At 40.2% G+C, this 15,813-nt stretch overlaps 1 protein-coding gene across 4 annotated transcripts in view; it reads right to left on the bottom strand.

The window, feature by feature from the left end:
- Nucleotides 1–10,387: 10,387 nt before the first annotated feature.
- Frrs1 (ferric chelate reductase 1) overlaps nucleotides 10,388–15,813 on the bottom strand; it is a 73,190-nt gene continuing 67,764 nt past the window's right edge. For all 4 annotated transcript variants that reach the window (XM_045138418.1, XM_045138420.1, XM_045138419.1 and 1 more), the window contains 3 exons: nucleotides 13,688–13,831; nucleotides 11,933–11,994; nucleotides 10,388–11,855 (listed from right to left, as the gene is read on the bottom strand). In XM_045138418.1, the coding sequence (XP_044994353.1) occupies nucleotides 11,763–11,855; nucleotides 11,933–11,994; nucleotides 13,688–13,831 (299 nt within the window). In that variant the 3' untranslated portion in view covers nucleotides 10,388–11,762. The remainder of the gene's footprint in view (nucleotides 11,856–11,932; nucleotides 11,995–13,687; nucleotides 13,832–15,813) is intronic.

A 15,813-nucleotide genomic window follows, 5' to 3' on the forward strand; every position in this document is an offset into this window, starting at 1 on the left:
TCCGTGTATTCTGTAGAACCTGCCTCTTCCTAAAACAGAGGTATAAGACCATGCATCATGTACAACTATGCTAACTTCCTTGACAACAAAATAAGAAATTGAATGGACACAGAGTTTATGAGTACCGAAACCTCCAGGTCTTCCCCAAGTGTCATCCCTGAGCTATGAGGTCAAAGTCAAATCATAAAAGTAACCAGTTTTTAAAGTTACTTATTGATTTTATTTGCACATGTGTATGTATGTGTGTATGCCAGGGTCTCTTGCTGTAAATGAGTACCTGCCTGGCTTTATGTGGGTAGCAAAGGAATTGAACTCAGACCAGCAGGTTTAGCAAGTAAGCACCTTTAACTACTGAGCCATCTCCCCTGCCTCCCAAAATTAATCAATTTAAGATGGAAAATTCAGTGGCATTTCTTACATTCACTATTTTATGTAATTAACATCTCTATCTCACTCCAAAATATTTTTAAAAATTTTAGTTTATTTGTGAGAGAGACGACAAATAGACAGACAAAATAGAGGGTGGTGTATGCAGCTGCAAAATCCAGATGTCTGCACCACTTTGTGCCATCTGCCTTTACATGGTATTGCAGTCAGGTCCACATTGCTGGCAGAAATCACCTGACCAAGAGAAGCTTTTGGGGGAAAAGGGCTTATTTTGGCTTACAGACATGAGGGGAAGCTCCAAGAAGGCAGGGGAAAATGATGACATGAGCAGAGAGTGGACATCGCCCCCTGGCCAACATATTGTGGACAATAGCAACAGAAGATTGTGCCAAGCACTGGCATGGGGAAACTGGCTATAACACCCATAAGCCTGTCAAGGCTTTAATTCCCAAATCTCCATCAGCTGGGAACCTAGCATTCAGAACATCTAAGTTTATGAAGGACACCTAAATCAAACCACCACACATGAGTACTGGGGAATCAAACCCAGGCAAGTAGGCTTTGCAAACAAGCACCTTTAACCACTAAGCCATCTTCCCTGCACTCATTGCAAAACATTTTTTTATATCAGCCCCAAATAAAACTTTATACCCAGTAAGCAATTACCTCTCATTAGATTTCCCTCTCTCGCTCCCTGCCACATACCCAGCCCCTGGGAGCCATCAATTTGTTGTTTCTGTGGACTTAACCACTCCTAATATTCCATGCATTTTGGAGTTTCATCCACATCACGGCTTGTATCAGAACTCCTTTCAAATGTGTGCATTCCACTGCTCATGTATGTATCAATGAGCATGGAAATGGTTTCCATCATGCTACTATTATGAATACTGCTGCAATGAGTATTTTCCAAGTTTTAAATTATTTATTTATAACCATTTTGATCATGGTTAAGAATACAGTTCAGTGCATTAAATACATTCACAGTGTTGCACAACAATCACTACTACCTGGCTCCCAAACAAAAGCTCTGTGCTCAACATTGACTCCCATTCCCCTTAACTACCCCCTTCATATCCCCATGACCACCATTCCCCTTAACTACCCACCTCCTATCCCCATGACCACCATTCCCCTTAACTACCCACCTCCTATCCCCACGACCACCATCCTATTTTTAGCTTCCACAGATGTGATCACACTGGGCCCACCTATAGTGGAATCATACAACAGTTACCCTTTTGTTTCTGGATTATTTCATTTAGCACAATATTTTTCACAAGAGCATCACATATTCTTCTAATAAATACACATTTCATATGCAAAAAAAAGATTGCAGTCAGACATGTACAAAGCCAGCACCTTGGCATCACTCACTCAGTCCTCACAATGCTCAATGCCTTGGACATTACAGATGACCGGGAGCGCTCATGTAAGAGAAGTGACTGCTGTATAGCAGATTCCTCTAAATTGACAAGAGAAAGGAGGCTCTGGGGACTCAGAAAGTCAAGTCTGGGAGACTTGAATCTTAATGGTCACACAACCACTTCCTAAGGTTATGTTAGCTAGAAACTGAAACATCCTCAGACAGGAGGGGCGGGCAGGAAGGAAGTTGCAGAGATTCAGGAAATCAACAAGTCTGGGAAAGGGTTGCAAGACCCCACTCTCAGGCTATATAAAGGGTAAATTCCACCCTGTAAAAAAAACAACTGCTTGAAGAGGAGAGACTTTCCAATTGAGCTGCCAGCCAGTGGTGCTTCTGAGAGTCTTCCCCTATGGGCTTTCTGGTGATGCAGCCACCTTTGAGTTACAGCAGCTATGGGTAGGTTGTCATTCAAGATGGTGTTGTACAAATTTTGTGGAAAGATCACTCCAGCATCAGTATGAGTGAAACCAGAGGAGTTTATTTCCTGGGGACCAAGTTGAGGGAGCCCTCCAAAGCAGCTCTGGCTCAGAGCAGAGATTTTATTTCCATTTTGTAGTCTTCATAACCAAGAGGAGGGGTAAGTGAACAAACAAGATGTGGCAATTTGCATATCAATCATTTCTGTAGTCAGGCCACCCTAACAATGAACTCCATTTTACTTTGTTTTAGCCTAAACTTTCCCTTTGGGCCCTTTCTGGACAGTTCCTTCTTTGGTATTTCTCCATCTGCTGACAAAGGTAAGTTTTGGCTCCTCAGCAGTTAACTATTACAGTAACTCAGTGAATCAGTTCAACTTTTTGCTTCTTTTCTACCACATTCCTTCCTCTTTATCATCATAACATCTTATGATTTTGTATGTAATGACTGGTATACCTGGTGTATCATGTTTATTTATTTTTATCTTAATTGGATGAACCTGGACAGAGTATTTAGAATACAGGACTTTAACATAAGTCTCAGCATAATTATTATGAGAGGCCCCGCTGATGGAGCTACTTGGGTGTTCCCATGTAGTCTACATAGGGGGCAGGCCCAAGGTCTGGGGTACATCAGCTGTAAGACCTCCAGAGTCTTGGGTAAGCATGACCTTGGGGGCCAAGTGTGTATTGGTTGTCATTGGGAATATTAACATTGTTATTATTAAATTTTTGCATTTAATTTTTAGTAGCAGGAAATGGTTTGTCATTGTCCTTGAAAACATGGATGGCAACACACAAAAAAAAATTATTGTAATAAAATAAAGCCAAAGAAAGAGAACTGGGTGTGGTGGCACATGCCTTTAATCCCAGAACTTGGGAGGCAGAGGTAGGAGGATCACGATGAGTTCGAGGCCAGCCTGAGACTACATAGTGAATTCCAGGTCAGTCTGGACTAGAGTGAGACCCTAACTCGAAAAACCAAAAAAAAAAAAAAAAGAACTATATCTGTTCAGGCATGAAAGATATAAAGGTCCCTTGGAATTAAAGTTTTTTTGTTTCGCTTTTTTTTTTTTTTATGGATCCCATGAGGTTATTAAATGAGTTGATCAGTCCAATAAATGGAAGGAATTATGATCTTATCTATGTGTCTGATTTTTTTTTTTTTTTTTGTATCTCATGTTGAAGTTTTTAGGCTCTTATCATGTGTGAACCAGCTTTCAGGACTGACTGGAGCATGGCCACAGTCTTTTTGGCAGGCGCAGATATCCTCTAGAGCTTGACTTAGAGGAGACCCTCTGGGTCCCTGGATCTGTTAGCTGTTACAATTGGCTGAGGATATTGTTATCTTGATTATGATGTACTGAGTTTATGTCTCTTGTCTGATGGGCATGGGCCAAATTTTTCAAAGGTATGTAGGTCCCCTTGTGTTACAAATTTTAAGGGAGCATCAACAGTGGCAGGAGAATCTGGCTTATCTCGTTAAACCTAAGCAAAGAGATGCCATCAATCAACCAGCACCATCAACATTAGCAAGTATAAACAGCCAGAATTTTAAATTGTTTTTACATCTTAGGGCTAAGCTTTAGATTTGTCCTAAATGTACTTTAGGGCTTGATTTTGAGATCTGCCATTAGTGATATACTTTCTTTTAATAATACATGTCAAGGAGAGACTGAACTAATATGAATCAATAACTATTGAAACAACCTCTGGTGAACAGACATAAGGGAAGCCATCTTGACATTCTCAAGGAGCCATAGAAGATTAAAGATTAGCACAGAGCACAGAGCACTCATTACAAGAATGAGGATGTGGTTCCAGTAAAGGCATCTGGTGTCTGCTCTTGTCCTGAGGTCAAGATGTCCTGATATTTGGTATCTGCTTCATACATGGTGCTAACTAAAAATTCTGCTTTCATAATCATGCTTGCTTGCTCTTGCTAAAGACAGTTATGGGGGAAGGGGGGACTAGCTGGGGGGGATTTCAGATCATTGTAAAGGAATGTGGGTTTTGCCTTTAAAAACTCACTGTAAAAGTAGTATGGGCCTGCTCTCCTCCTACCTGTGAAGAGACAGCCACTGGCAGCTTAATCAAGACTCTCCTTTTGAATTTTTATTTGGATGGTCTTCTATTCACTTCTGGACTGGGACTGGCAACACTATTAGGTAAACATAATTAGTAAGGATAATTTTGGGGTCTTTGATTTAAAGGCAAACAGTGCCTGACTAATCAGGGCCAGGCAGTGGCAGAAGGCATGAGTTAATAGCTTAGTATTATAAGCCAGCATCAGGCAGGGCAGTCTATTTGTCTGAATCATCGTTTATATTGTTATATCTTGTAGTTATATTTTTTACCATGCAGGCAGCCAAAATTAACTATGTATTATATTTTAGAGGTCATTTCTGGCTCTGTAGGAGAGACTTTAGGGACCTGTGAGGAGTTTTCTGACTCTCAGCATTGTCATCTGCTAGAGTAAGTCAAGGCGCGTTGACCTAGTGGCTACCCCACTGCTGGGAAGCCTGGAGGACTGACTTTTTCCAGTGTGATTTTCTTGTTGTAGATACATTGACTTAGAGTCCATTTCTTAGTCCTTGTGTCTTCTTTGATCAAGAAGACAGACCAGAGGCTAGAAGTAAGTAAGTGTTCCATCATCTCTTGTGGCCTTCTGACCTGGGAGCAGGAACCAAAATATTGTGTTGTTTTATTAATTTTGATGTTTTTAGTTGACTTTGGGTTTTATATGGTTATTAATCACTCAGAGAGACTGTACATATCTGATTAGCAAACGTGATTTAGTTAAAAAGGTGTAGAACATATCTGGTTAACAGAATGATACAATAGTTTAAAATCATTTTGATTAGCATTTAAGTTTAGTTGTCAGGTGACAGTGTAAGCTACATCTAGAATATAGAAAACATACACATGTTCTTTTATGTATCTATTCATTTTAAATACAGGCAGAAAAATTTAACAGCCCTGGAAACAATATTTTATTTACAATTTTAAATTAATTGATTTGATCTAGAAATTGTAAGTCAGGAAAAGACAGGACAGTATAAAAACTTGGCATCTGTGTTTGAAAACAACTTTGGCTAGTCGGTACACCTATGTAAGTACCAATTATTCCCCAAACTCGACGCAAAACAGCAGTTTATTTTTTTTACAGCAGGGAACATGTCTTAAGTATTAATATATCTATAAGCAATGAACTTAAGATACCAGAAATGAGACAATTACTTAAGTAAAACCTTGACTGAGACTGATTTTACATAGCTTAAGAATAAAGTCAAACCTGGTTACTGTTCAGCTAAAGTACTCTGATTTTAACACACATTACAGACATTATGACAGACATAAAGTGATTTTTTAATCAAGTATCTTTAATCACTTAACCATTTTAAAATTTAACATAAAGCAATATTTATGACTGGTAGATTATGTGAAGCTTAAACTATATTAACATTGTTTGTATACATCAGGCTTTTCTAGCACAGGAGACTTTTTTGTTTTAAGAATAAAGTCATAATGGCTAAATCATTTTTTGTAAGACTTAGACAATAATCTCAGTGATAATCATCCAGTAAAACAGTATGAACATGACAGGAAGTATCGATCTTAAGGTTACAGTGTTTTGTTTTGTTTAAGACATGATAGCTTTATTAAATATTAAAAGGTTGACAAATAGAGGAACATAGCTAACTTGGTTGAGAACTTTAAAGCTAGCCTTTTATAACCTTATAACTATTATTATGACCAGATTAACATCATTAAGTTAAAGTTTTAAATTTACAACCTGAACATCATAACATCTTATAGCCAACTAAGGCCATCTTTTGTTATTTTGATATAAGTTCTAGGCTAATAGTCATCTGATCCCCTTTTATCCCCCTTTCTGTGGCCTTAGGTTTTGCCAATTTTAAGTTTTGCCAGCCAGTATCTCCTTGTTGCAGAGTGTGTTAGAAGGTAGCTATGTGGAGTGATCTTTGGTCTCGAAGCTTCTCGTCTGACTTTATCTGAGCTGCTTTTTTGTTTTTCCCAGGAAGTCTTGGATTTTTTTTAGGGCTACAGGGCAGCTCCCTAATCTTATCATTTTATAACTTTTTTAAAAGAGTAGGAGATCTTGTATTGTTTTCTGTCTATAATCTTACTTTTATTGTTTCTTTTGGGGGCCATTCAGCATTAAAAGCTGACTTTCCTAAGTTAAAGAGGCCTTTAATTTTCTTAGTGTCATCCTAGTATTATAACCCCTTGAGTATTTCCTTTTGAAGTACAGTTTGTTTTTGACCATGCAGTCTAGGACACTGGGCTTGGTGGAGGACTTTCCCCACAATGAATTTCCCACTGTGTCAGCGCTGCAGAACAGACACAAAGACAAAGCCTTCTTGAGCACGCACTGCTCAGGACAGAAGTCCTTCTGCAGCCTTGGGGCTGACAGCCACATACATACTTGTACATACATTCATATCAAGTGCACTTTCCATATAGACTCCAGACGGCCATCTTCACCTTACGCATTTATTCATTCATTCACTCAGAGGTTAAATAATTTTTTAAAAATTTAATTCCATTTATAACCCTGATTTAGTTAGTTACAGAGACCAGAGCAACATTGGTTCTTACCTACCTAGTTACTGAGACCACAATACCATCTGTCCAGGCCAGACCAAAGAGAAAGAGGGCCATCACCTCAGAATTGTATTGAGGTTTGGGGATTCCTATTGTGTGGATCTGTCCCTGCTGGCTCCTCCAGACCTGACTCGTCATAACCCCACTTTCCCTGGGGAATTCTTACCTGTTCTGGATATCTGACTCAGTCTCATTTTCTTCCACTCAGGAGCTCTGGTCCAGGGTTCCACAGTTTCCTTGAGCAACCTGGAAGGGCACAGGCTTCCCAGTTTCAGGAACCTTGGCAGGCTGGGAGGCCCAGTAGCAGCAGTCCTTCCTGACCAACAGGAGTTGGGGTGAAGGAAACTCTCACTGGAGCCTCCAGAGATGTAGAAATTCTTTGGAAAGATCACTCCAATGCCAGTGTGAGTGAAAGTAGAGAAGTTTATTACCTGGGGGCCAAGGAGCTTGAGATGGCCCTCCACAATGCCTCTGACCCCAAGCTGAGATGTTATTTCTGTTTCACAGTTTTCATAGCCAAGAGGAAGGATAAATAAACAAGATTTGACAATTTGCATACGAATCATTTCTATAGTCAGGTCACCCAAACCATAAACTCCATTTTATTTTGTGTTAGCCTAAGCTGTCTTTTCTTCTTATCATCCCTTTAGGCCCTTTCTAGACAGTTCCTTCTTTGATATTTTTCCAACTACTGACAAAGATAAATTTTAACACTTCAACAATTAACGCCTATAATAGCTCAATAAATCAGTTCAACTTTTAGCTTCTTTTCTACCACAATGGAATGAGACTTCTGGTGCAGCTTTGTTTGAGTTCTTTTGCTCCTATAAACAACCCCTCACCCTGCTCTGTAAGTAACCCCAATAAATTCATTGGTTCACCAAACTAGTTTTGGTTTAATCATCCTTTGGTCTGTCATCTGTGCCCGACCTGGGGGAGAAGATGCGCGGTTTCGTCACCCCAGGGAAACAACACTGTCCCATGAGCATGGAGCAAGGAGGGTACTTGGGTCTCCTGATTCCCAATCCTTTCTGATTTATAGGATCTGCTGCCTCCTAACTTCCCACCCACTTATAAGGATAGTCAGGACAAGGAGAGACCTGTGCTAGTCATAAAGTCAAGGCAGGCTCCAAAGAGATGAAAACTTGAACTAACACTTCATCATCTAACTCTTTCCAGAACAAACAGAACAGAAAAGGCATTCTAGGTCAGCAACTCTCAGAGCTCTGGGCACAGAGATGAGTTTCACAGGGGTTAGACAAGGAAGGAAGAATCAAACAGGGTAAGAACAGTGCGTATCCTAACATGGTTTAGATAGAACCTAGAAGAACCTTTCCTTTCATTCCCACCAACAAGGGATTATCTTAAACAAAGACCTTTGTTCTTCTCTTCCCCTACTTCACCAAAGTATATAGATAAATGGGATTTTAGCCAAGAGTCACACGACCTCCACAGCTCCTAGTTGGCATCTGCTGTGTGACCTTCCCAGGGCATACTAGACCGGAAGCATTATCTAACCACATTACAGTCAAAATCTCGATTCATACCAAGTCACTACTCAAAGTGAATTTGATTTGTGTATGGAATAACTCATTTGCTAAGCCACCTGTGCCCTTATTTGATTTCTTCAAGACCCAGAAAACAATAAAAACAAAAGATGGACTCAAGCCAGGCATGGTGGCGCACACCTTCAATCTCAGCACTTGGTGGGCAGAGCTAGGTGGATCACACTGAGTTTGAGGCTACCCTGACACTACATAGTAAATTCCAGGTCAACCTCGGCTACAGTGAAACCCTAGCCTAAAAAAAAAAAAAAAAAGGACTGAGTTATGAATGCTATCCTAACAATTTTCTAAGCAATTACTTTTGTTTATTTTTTAAAATATAAACTGGGCACAGTGGTGCACATCTTTAATCTCGGCACTCAGGAGGCTGGGGTAGGAGGATCACCATGAGTTGGAGGCCACCCTGAGATTACAGGGTGAATTCTAGGTCAGCCTGAAACTAGAGAGGGAGGAGGGGAGAAAGGTTGGGAGGGAAGGAAGAAAGGAAGGAAAGAAAAAAGGAAGGGAGGGAAAGAGAGAGGCGAGGGACAGGAGAAAAGATAGAAAATGTTTTTATCTTTATTTCTTAGATCATCCCTTCTTTAAGAAAATACATGACTTTGCTCACTGGTTTTGGCAGCATTCCTAAACACCTAGTTTAACAATCGTTCCTACCAAAAGAAATAATTTTTTTAAGTAGTTAGGTTGTTTATTACAGAGACAAGAAAGACTGGAAGGAAAGAAGAAAAAGCCTTTACAGTGGCGGACACGAACCACTCACCAGCAGAAAAGGATGAGGGATCCCAAGATAAACATCAAGTCTGCATGTGAGTTGATGAAGGGTCAAATAATGCCACCGTGTGACTCAGAATAAACTGCAAAGTTGGCCTCCACACCAGACATCCAGCAAGCCCACTTACATGAAAATCAAACACAACCACACTTCACCTTTCTTTTAAAAGATTTTTTCTTGGCCAGATATAGAACATAAATTATTAAGACAAATTTATCAACCTGTATACCCCTTATAGTGGAAAATTGTAGGAAAAATTTTTGTATGCATTGCATTTGCTACGCTAAATGTTTTTCCCCAGTGCTGGGATAGAACCTGGGGCTCAAAAATGATAAGCGAGCAGTCCACCCCTGAGCTACATCACAAGGCAGTTCTTTTCCAAAGGTTAACTTGAGACAATAAGCAGCCTGGTGTCTATAGAACACAGAACTGGTAAACTCTTATTTAAACCCTAAGCTACTTATACTAAACCCCTACCTAAAAAATAACACAAGATTTTCACATCATTTCACCAGTGAAAAGTATGAGATGTGGTGCTGAGGACATTGTTTACAGATAGAAATAGGTTTCCTACACCAAGTAGAAACCATACCATAATCCAATAGAATATCCAAAGGAATAAAGTATAAACCTCCCCAAACGTTTTTATGCTTTATTTTAGAATGTCCAATTTTGTTTGTTTTCTTTGAGATAACTACTTTCATTTACTACAGAGTCAAGGAAATATGAAAGAAAAATACCAAACAATTGTCAAAAATAATCAAAGAAACAAAATTAAACCAAATAATAATAATAATAATAGTCCCAAGTTTAAATTTCTAATACCTCTAATAGCAACACATAAACAAAGTGAGTTTAAAAAAAAATAGAGAGAGAGAGAGAGAGATAGCCCTTGTGAGCCCCACGTGGTGGCACACACCTTTAATCCCAGCACTTGGGAGGCAGATATAGGTGGATCCCTGAGTTCAAGGCAACCCTGGGACTACATAGTGAATTCCAGGTCAGCCTGGACTAGAGTGAGACCCTACCTTAAAAAAACAAAAAAAAAAAAAGAAAGAAAAGGAAAAGAAAGAGAGAGAGAAAGAAAGGAAGAAGGAAGGGAGGGAGGGAGGGAGGGAGGGAGGGAGGGAGGGAGGGAGGGAGGGAGGAAGGAAGGAAGGAAGGAAGGAAGGAAGGAAGGAAGGAAGGAAGGAAGGAAGGAAGGAAGGAAGGAAGGAAGGAAGGAAGGAAGGAAGGAAGGAAGGAAGGAAGGAAGGAAGGAAGGAAGGAAAGGGAAAAGCTTGTAGAACATAAAGAAAATACCATACCATGTTACCACGTCTTAAAGTGAATGACTGCCAGCTCACAGGAACAAATGAGTTCGTCGATATTATAGCGCCACCTACTGGCAATAAATACTCATAGTAAATAATAGATTACCACAAAAAAAAAATTCCTGAAATAGGAAGGAATGCTAATTCATGAGAGAAACAAGGATGTCCTAAATAGAAAACCCCTCCATGTTATTTTTACAGATGAGAATACCTTTTTGAAATACTCACAAAAGTGAGTTTTATTAAGTTTGAAACAATAAAATAAAAATAAAATCTATATTCTCCAAATGCTATGAGGACTTAAATCTAATAACTGAAACAATAAAAAATTTTGAAAACACCATTTCCCTCTGTAGCTGAAAAATTAATAAATTCTTAAGCAAATGATACCTGTTTCCATTTCATGGCTAACAAAGAAAATATATAATACAGCTGAATGTTAATGAAACATATAAAGGGGTCAACTCCCATATCTACCTTTTAAATTTATTTTATTTGATAAAGAGAGAGGAAGAGGCAGATATAGAGAGGGAATGGGTGCACCAGGGCCTTCAGCTGCTGCAAATGAACTTCAGACACATGCACTACCTTGTGCATCTGGCCTACATGAACCGTGGGGAAATCAAACCTGAGTCCTTTGGCTTTGCAGACAAGCACCTTAACCACTAAGCCACCACCCCCCCGGCCCCCATTTCTACTTTTAACCAGAGTATGGAAACACACAAAACAAAAACAAAAGCAAATGTAGCCCTCCAAAAACACTTTTTTGTGCTCCACCACTAAGCTACACACCCAGCTCTGAAAAACATACTTTCTTGAAAAAGGTCTCAAAGACCATTCATATAAACTTGTAAAAAATAAATGTGTTCTTGAAAGCACTATATCAGCATCATTATAAGGAAAAAATATATATTTACCTTAACAATGTACTCTTACCTAAGGACATCTATTTTCCTTTTCCTAATCATTCTAGTTTACTGTATTAAAGGCTAACATTCTTAAAATTATCTCATGGAATATTTGAGAGTCATTTCTCTTCAAGTTCTATGTTGCCTTGAACACAGAATTACTTATAAGTCCTTGACATCAGTTTCTTCTGTATGACCCTCTTGAATTTGATCTAGAAAAACCCGCCTTCCGAATTCCTGCACAGAGAGGCCTCTGGGTCCTACACACTGGAATAGGCTCAGGCTGCCAGCACGAGTGTCACGTTTCTTTGTTTGGTGATAACTGTAGACCAAGGTCTTTGCTTGTTCATCGGTGGTTGATTGCAGATAAGAATATGATGAGAAAGGTCACATTCCCACAGATATAAATTGTCAACACCACCTTTTTGAAAACATGCCCCTGCAAAGAAAATAAAGATATAAAAGCCAGTACCACCATTAAGGCTTGTATCAATAAACAGGAAAAGAAAGACTTACCTCTGCTTCGGCAACAGTAAGTGACTGAAAGATCTGAATTCTGTCATTGTCCAATATTTCCACTGTCAAGAACAGCATAAGTTTATAAGGATGATGACATGCAGGCAAACTGTCACAAAAGTAAAACCTGATAGCTGGACCTAGTGGCGCACGCCTTTAATCCCAGCACTGGGGAGGCAGAGGTAGGAGGATCGCTATGAGTTCAAAGCCAACCTGGTAGCATGTGTGTGTGTGTGTGTGTGTGTGTGTGTGTGTGTGTGTACCTAATTCCTAGTGTTCACTAATTTCTAGGACGTAAGCCCTCCCTCTCATTTAAATCTATTACATTACTGCAAACATTCTGAATCTTTAAGGCTCTCACAAATTTGGACAAGCTGACTATAGCTCACATTTGTTAAAGGACTTAAAATGGCCCCTCTTCTTCTAGCCACTACCATTACACCAAAGTCCTAACAATCTTAGTGTTATTTTTTAAAATTTCACTTTTCTAATTAATGAAAATTTGTATATATGTATGTAGTACCATATAATGGTTTGATATGTATATACATGTTGAAATTGTTAAATTGAGTTAATTAACATATGACAACAATCTAAGTTTTGAATATACACTTTAGACAATAAGCCATAATTTAGTGGTCATCAAAAACCTGTATATATAACCCTATCAAGAACCAAAACTTTAGCCAGGAGTAGTGGCGCACACATTTAATCCCAGCACTTGGTAGGGGAGGACGACGTAGGAGGATTGTGAGTTTGAGGCCAGTCTGAGGCTACATAGTGAATTTCAGGTCAACCTGGGCTAGAGTGAGACCCTATCTATTACAAAAAAGAACCAGAAACTGAACCTGAAAAGATGCCACCAGCTGGAGACTAACTGTTCAAATAGGCCTATAGGGGACATTTTATATTCAAACCACAATAGGACTGAAAAGTAGGTGGGCAAAACAGGGCACTTTGCCTAGAAGACAAATTAGTACAAAACACCACCCATTCTCTATGAAGTTTTCTACACAAAGGTAACCACAGGGATCTTAACCCTACCTGGCATTAAGTTAAAATCACACTTTGCCACTAAAGAACAGAAGCAAAATTGGTTCCCTCTAGCTACGTATGTAGGTAATCTGATAACCTGAGTAACAGCGTGCAGTATGTGTGTCAAACTGGCAAAGTCCCTGTGCTTTGTCCTATGTTGACTCTGGGTCTCTCTTTCCCTGTTTTGGGGTCCCCTCAGTCCCTCATTCCAGAGTGTGCAAATACCAGGTCAGATCAGGTTGCAGTCAGGTTCACATTGCTGGCAGAAAACACCCGACCAAGAGCAGCTTGTGGGAAAAAGGAGTTATTTTGATTTACAGAGTCAAGGGGAAGGTCCATTATTGCAGGGGACAGGGATGGCATGAGCAGAGGGTGGGCATCACCTCCTGGCCAACATCAGATAGACAATTGCAACAGTAGAGTGTGCCCAACACTGGAAAATAGAGACTGGCTATAATGCCCATAATTCCCAAACTGCCATCAGCTGGGGCAAGAGCACCTTAGCTTATGAGGGACACCTGAGTCAAACCACCACACAAAGTAACAGTACATACAACTGACAACCATAAATGCCAGAGGCAGAAAATACTCACCACCTCCAGTACCAGGGCAGTCACAAAGAACCAGTGAATAAACTGCCATGTTGAGACCAGGGAGCTAGTTACATTACAACAATTTACATGAAAGTGATTCTGCAGAATGACTTTTAAGGCCAATTACCTTTCCGAGAGAGTCGATAGGCATGTATCTCTAGAATAATCTCGGTCCCAATGTGCCAGGTCACAAATCCCATCATTGTGTAGGTCTTCTGGGGACTTGGAAGATCCAGTCCTGGCAACTCCATCCCCAGGAACATTGCTGCCACTAAATACAAAAGAAAATGTATATGCAAACATAGTTCCCAATAAAAGAAATAACTGTGCATCATATCAATTAACACATGCTCAAGAGGGCTGGATAGATGTCTTGGCAGTTAAAGCACCTGCTTGCAAGGCATGCAGGACCAGGTTCAATTCCCCAGTAGCCATGGAAAGCCAAATACACAAAGTGCACATGCATCTGGAGTTCTTTTGCAGTGGTGGAGGCCCAGACTTGCCCATATTCCCACATTTTCTCTCCCTCCCTCCCTCTCTCCCTGGATGCACAGGGCAGCACATGTGTCTGGAGCTCATTTGTGGCAGCTTGAGGCCCTGGTATGCCCTTTCTCTTTCTCCTTCTTCCTCTCTGTCAAACAAATAAAATAACATAACATAAAATAAAATAAAATACTTTTTTTAAAAAACATACTAATATTTAGTTGAGGTGGCATATGCCTTTGATTGCAGGACTCAGGAGGCAGAGGTAGGAGAACTGCCGTGAGTTCAAGGCTACCCTGAGACTATACAGTAAATTATAGGTCAGCCTGGGCTATAACACCCTACCTTGAAAAACCAAAATAAAATAAAATACTGAGCTGGAGAGATGACTCAGAAGTTAAGGTGCTTGCCTACAAAGCCTTACGACCTGGGTTGGAGTCCCCGGTACCCATGTAAAGCCAGATGCACAAAGTAGTGGTGCATGTGTCTGGAATTTGTTTGCAGTGGCTTTTGGCCGTGGCATGCCCATTCTCTTTTTCTGTTTGTCTGTCTTCTCTTTGTTTCTCACCTTGAAAATACGTAAGTAAAATATTTAAAAACAAAAAATCATACTAAAGGGTTAGAGACATGACTCAGTGAGTGAAATGCTTGTGCAAGCGCCAGGAAGCCCAGCACGCGCATGAAAGCCTGGCGTTGCATGGGCGCCTGTGATCCCAGCACCCGGGAGGCGGGCTGAAAGAGTCCTCGGGACAGGTTCACGAGTTAACCTCTGTCCTTCACACGCCTGTGCACTCACACACATACAACCTCACAAACATACATGTACATATATTGCATATCCACACATGCAAAAAACAGACTAAAAGTTTGTGAGAGGAATACGATTAATATTTAAGAGCAAGAGTTAATTTTTTCTTTGTAAAAAATTTTCTATGTATTTATGAGAAAAAGAAAGAATGGGTGCACCAGGGCCTCTTGCTGCTGCAAATGAATTCCAAATGTCTGTGCCACTTTGTACATCTGGTTTTGTGTGACAACTAAAGAGTCAAACCCCAGGATGACAAGCTTTGCAAGCAAGTGACTTAAACCACTGAGTCATCTCCCCTGCTTCTAATTTGATCTTTCTTGATTGGAAAGCTATATATAGCAAAATAGGAAATCATAATTTTTTTTAAATTTTATTTATTTATTTATTTATTTGAGAGCGACAGCCACAGAGAGAAAGACAGATAGAGGGAGAGAGAGAGAATGGGTGCGCCAGGGCTTCCAGCCTCTGCAAACGAACTCCAGACGCGTGCGCCCCCTTGTGCATCTGGCTAATGTGGGACCTGGGGAACCGAGCCTCGAACTGGGGTCCTTAGGCTTCACAGGCAAGCACTTAACTGCTAAGCCATCTCTCCAGCCCAGGAAATCATAATTTTTTAGACATTTTATTTATTTTATTTGACAGAGAGGCAGACAGTCAGAGAAAAAGAGAGAATGAGTATGCCAGGGCCTCTAGTCACTGCAAACGAACTCCAGATGCATGTGCCACCTTGTGCATCTGGCTTACGTGGGTCCTGGGGAATTGAACCGAGGTCCTCTGACTTTGCAGGCAAATGCCTTAACTATTAAGCCATCTCTCCAGCCTGGAAATCATAATTAAAAAAAAATTGTTGTTTATTTATTTGAGAGCAATAGACAGAGAAATAGGCAGATAGAGTGAAAGACAGAGAGAGAGAGAATGGGCACGCCAGGGCCTCCAGCCACTGCAAAAGAACTCCAGATGGG

This window comes from Jaculus jaculus, chromosome 19 (assembly GCF_020740685.1).
Source record: "Jaculus jaculus isolate mJacJac1 chromosome 19, mJacJac1.mat.Y.cur, whole genome shotgun sequence".
Lineage (NCBI taxonomy): Eukaryota > Metazoa > Chordata > Mammalia > Rodentia > Dipodidae > Jaculus > Jaculus jaculus.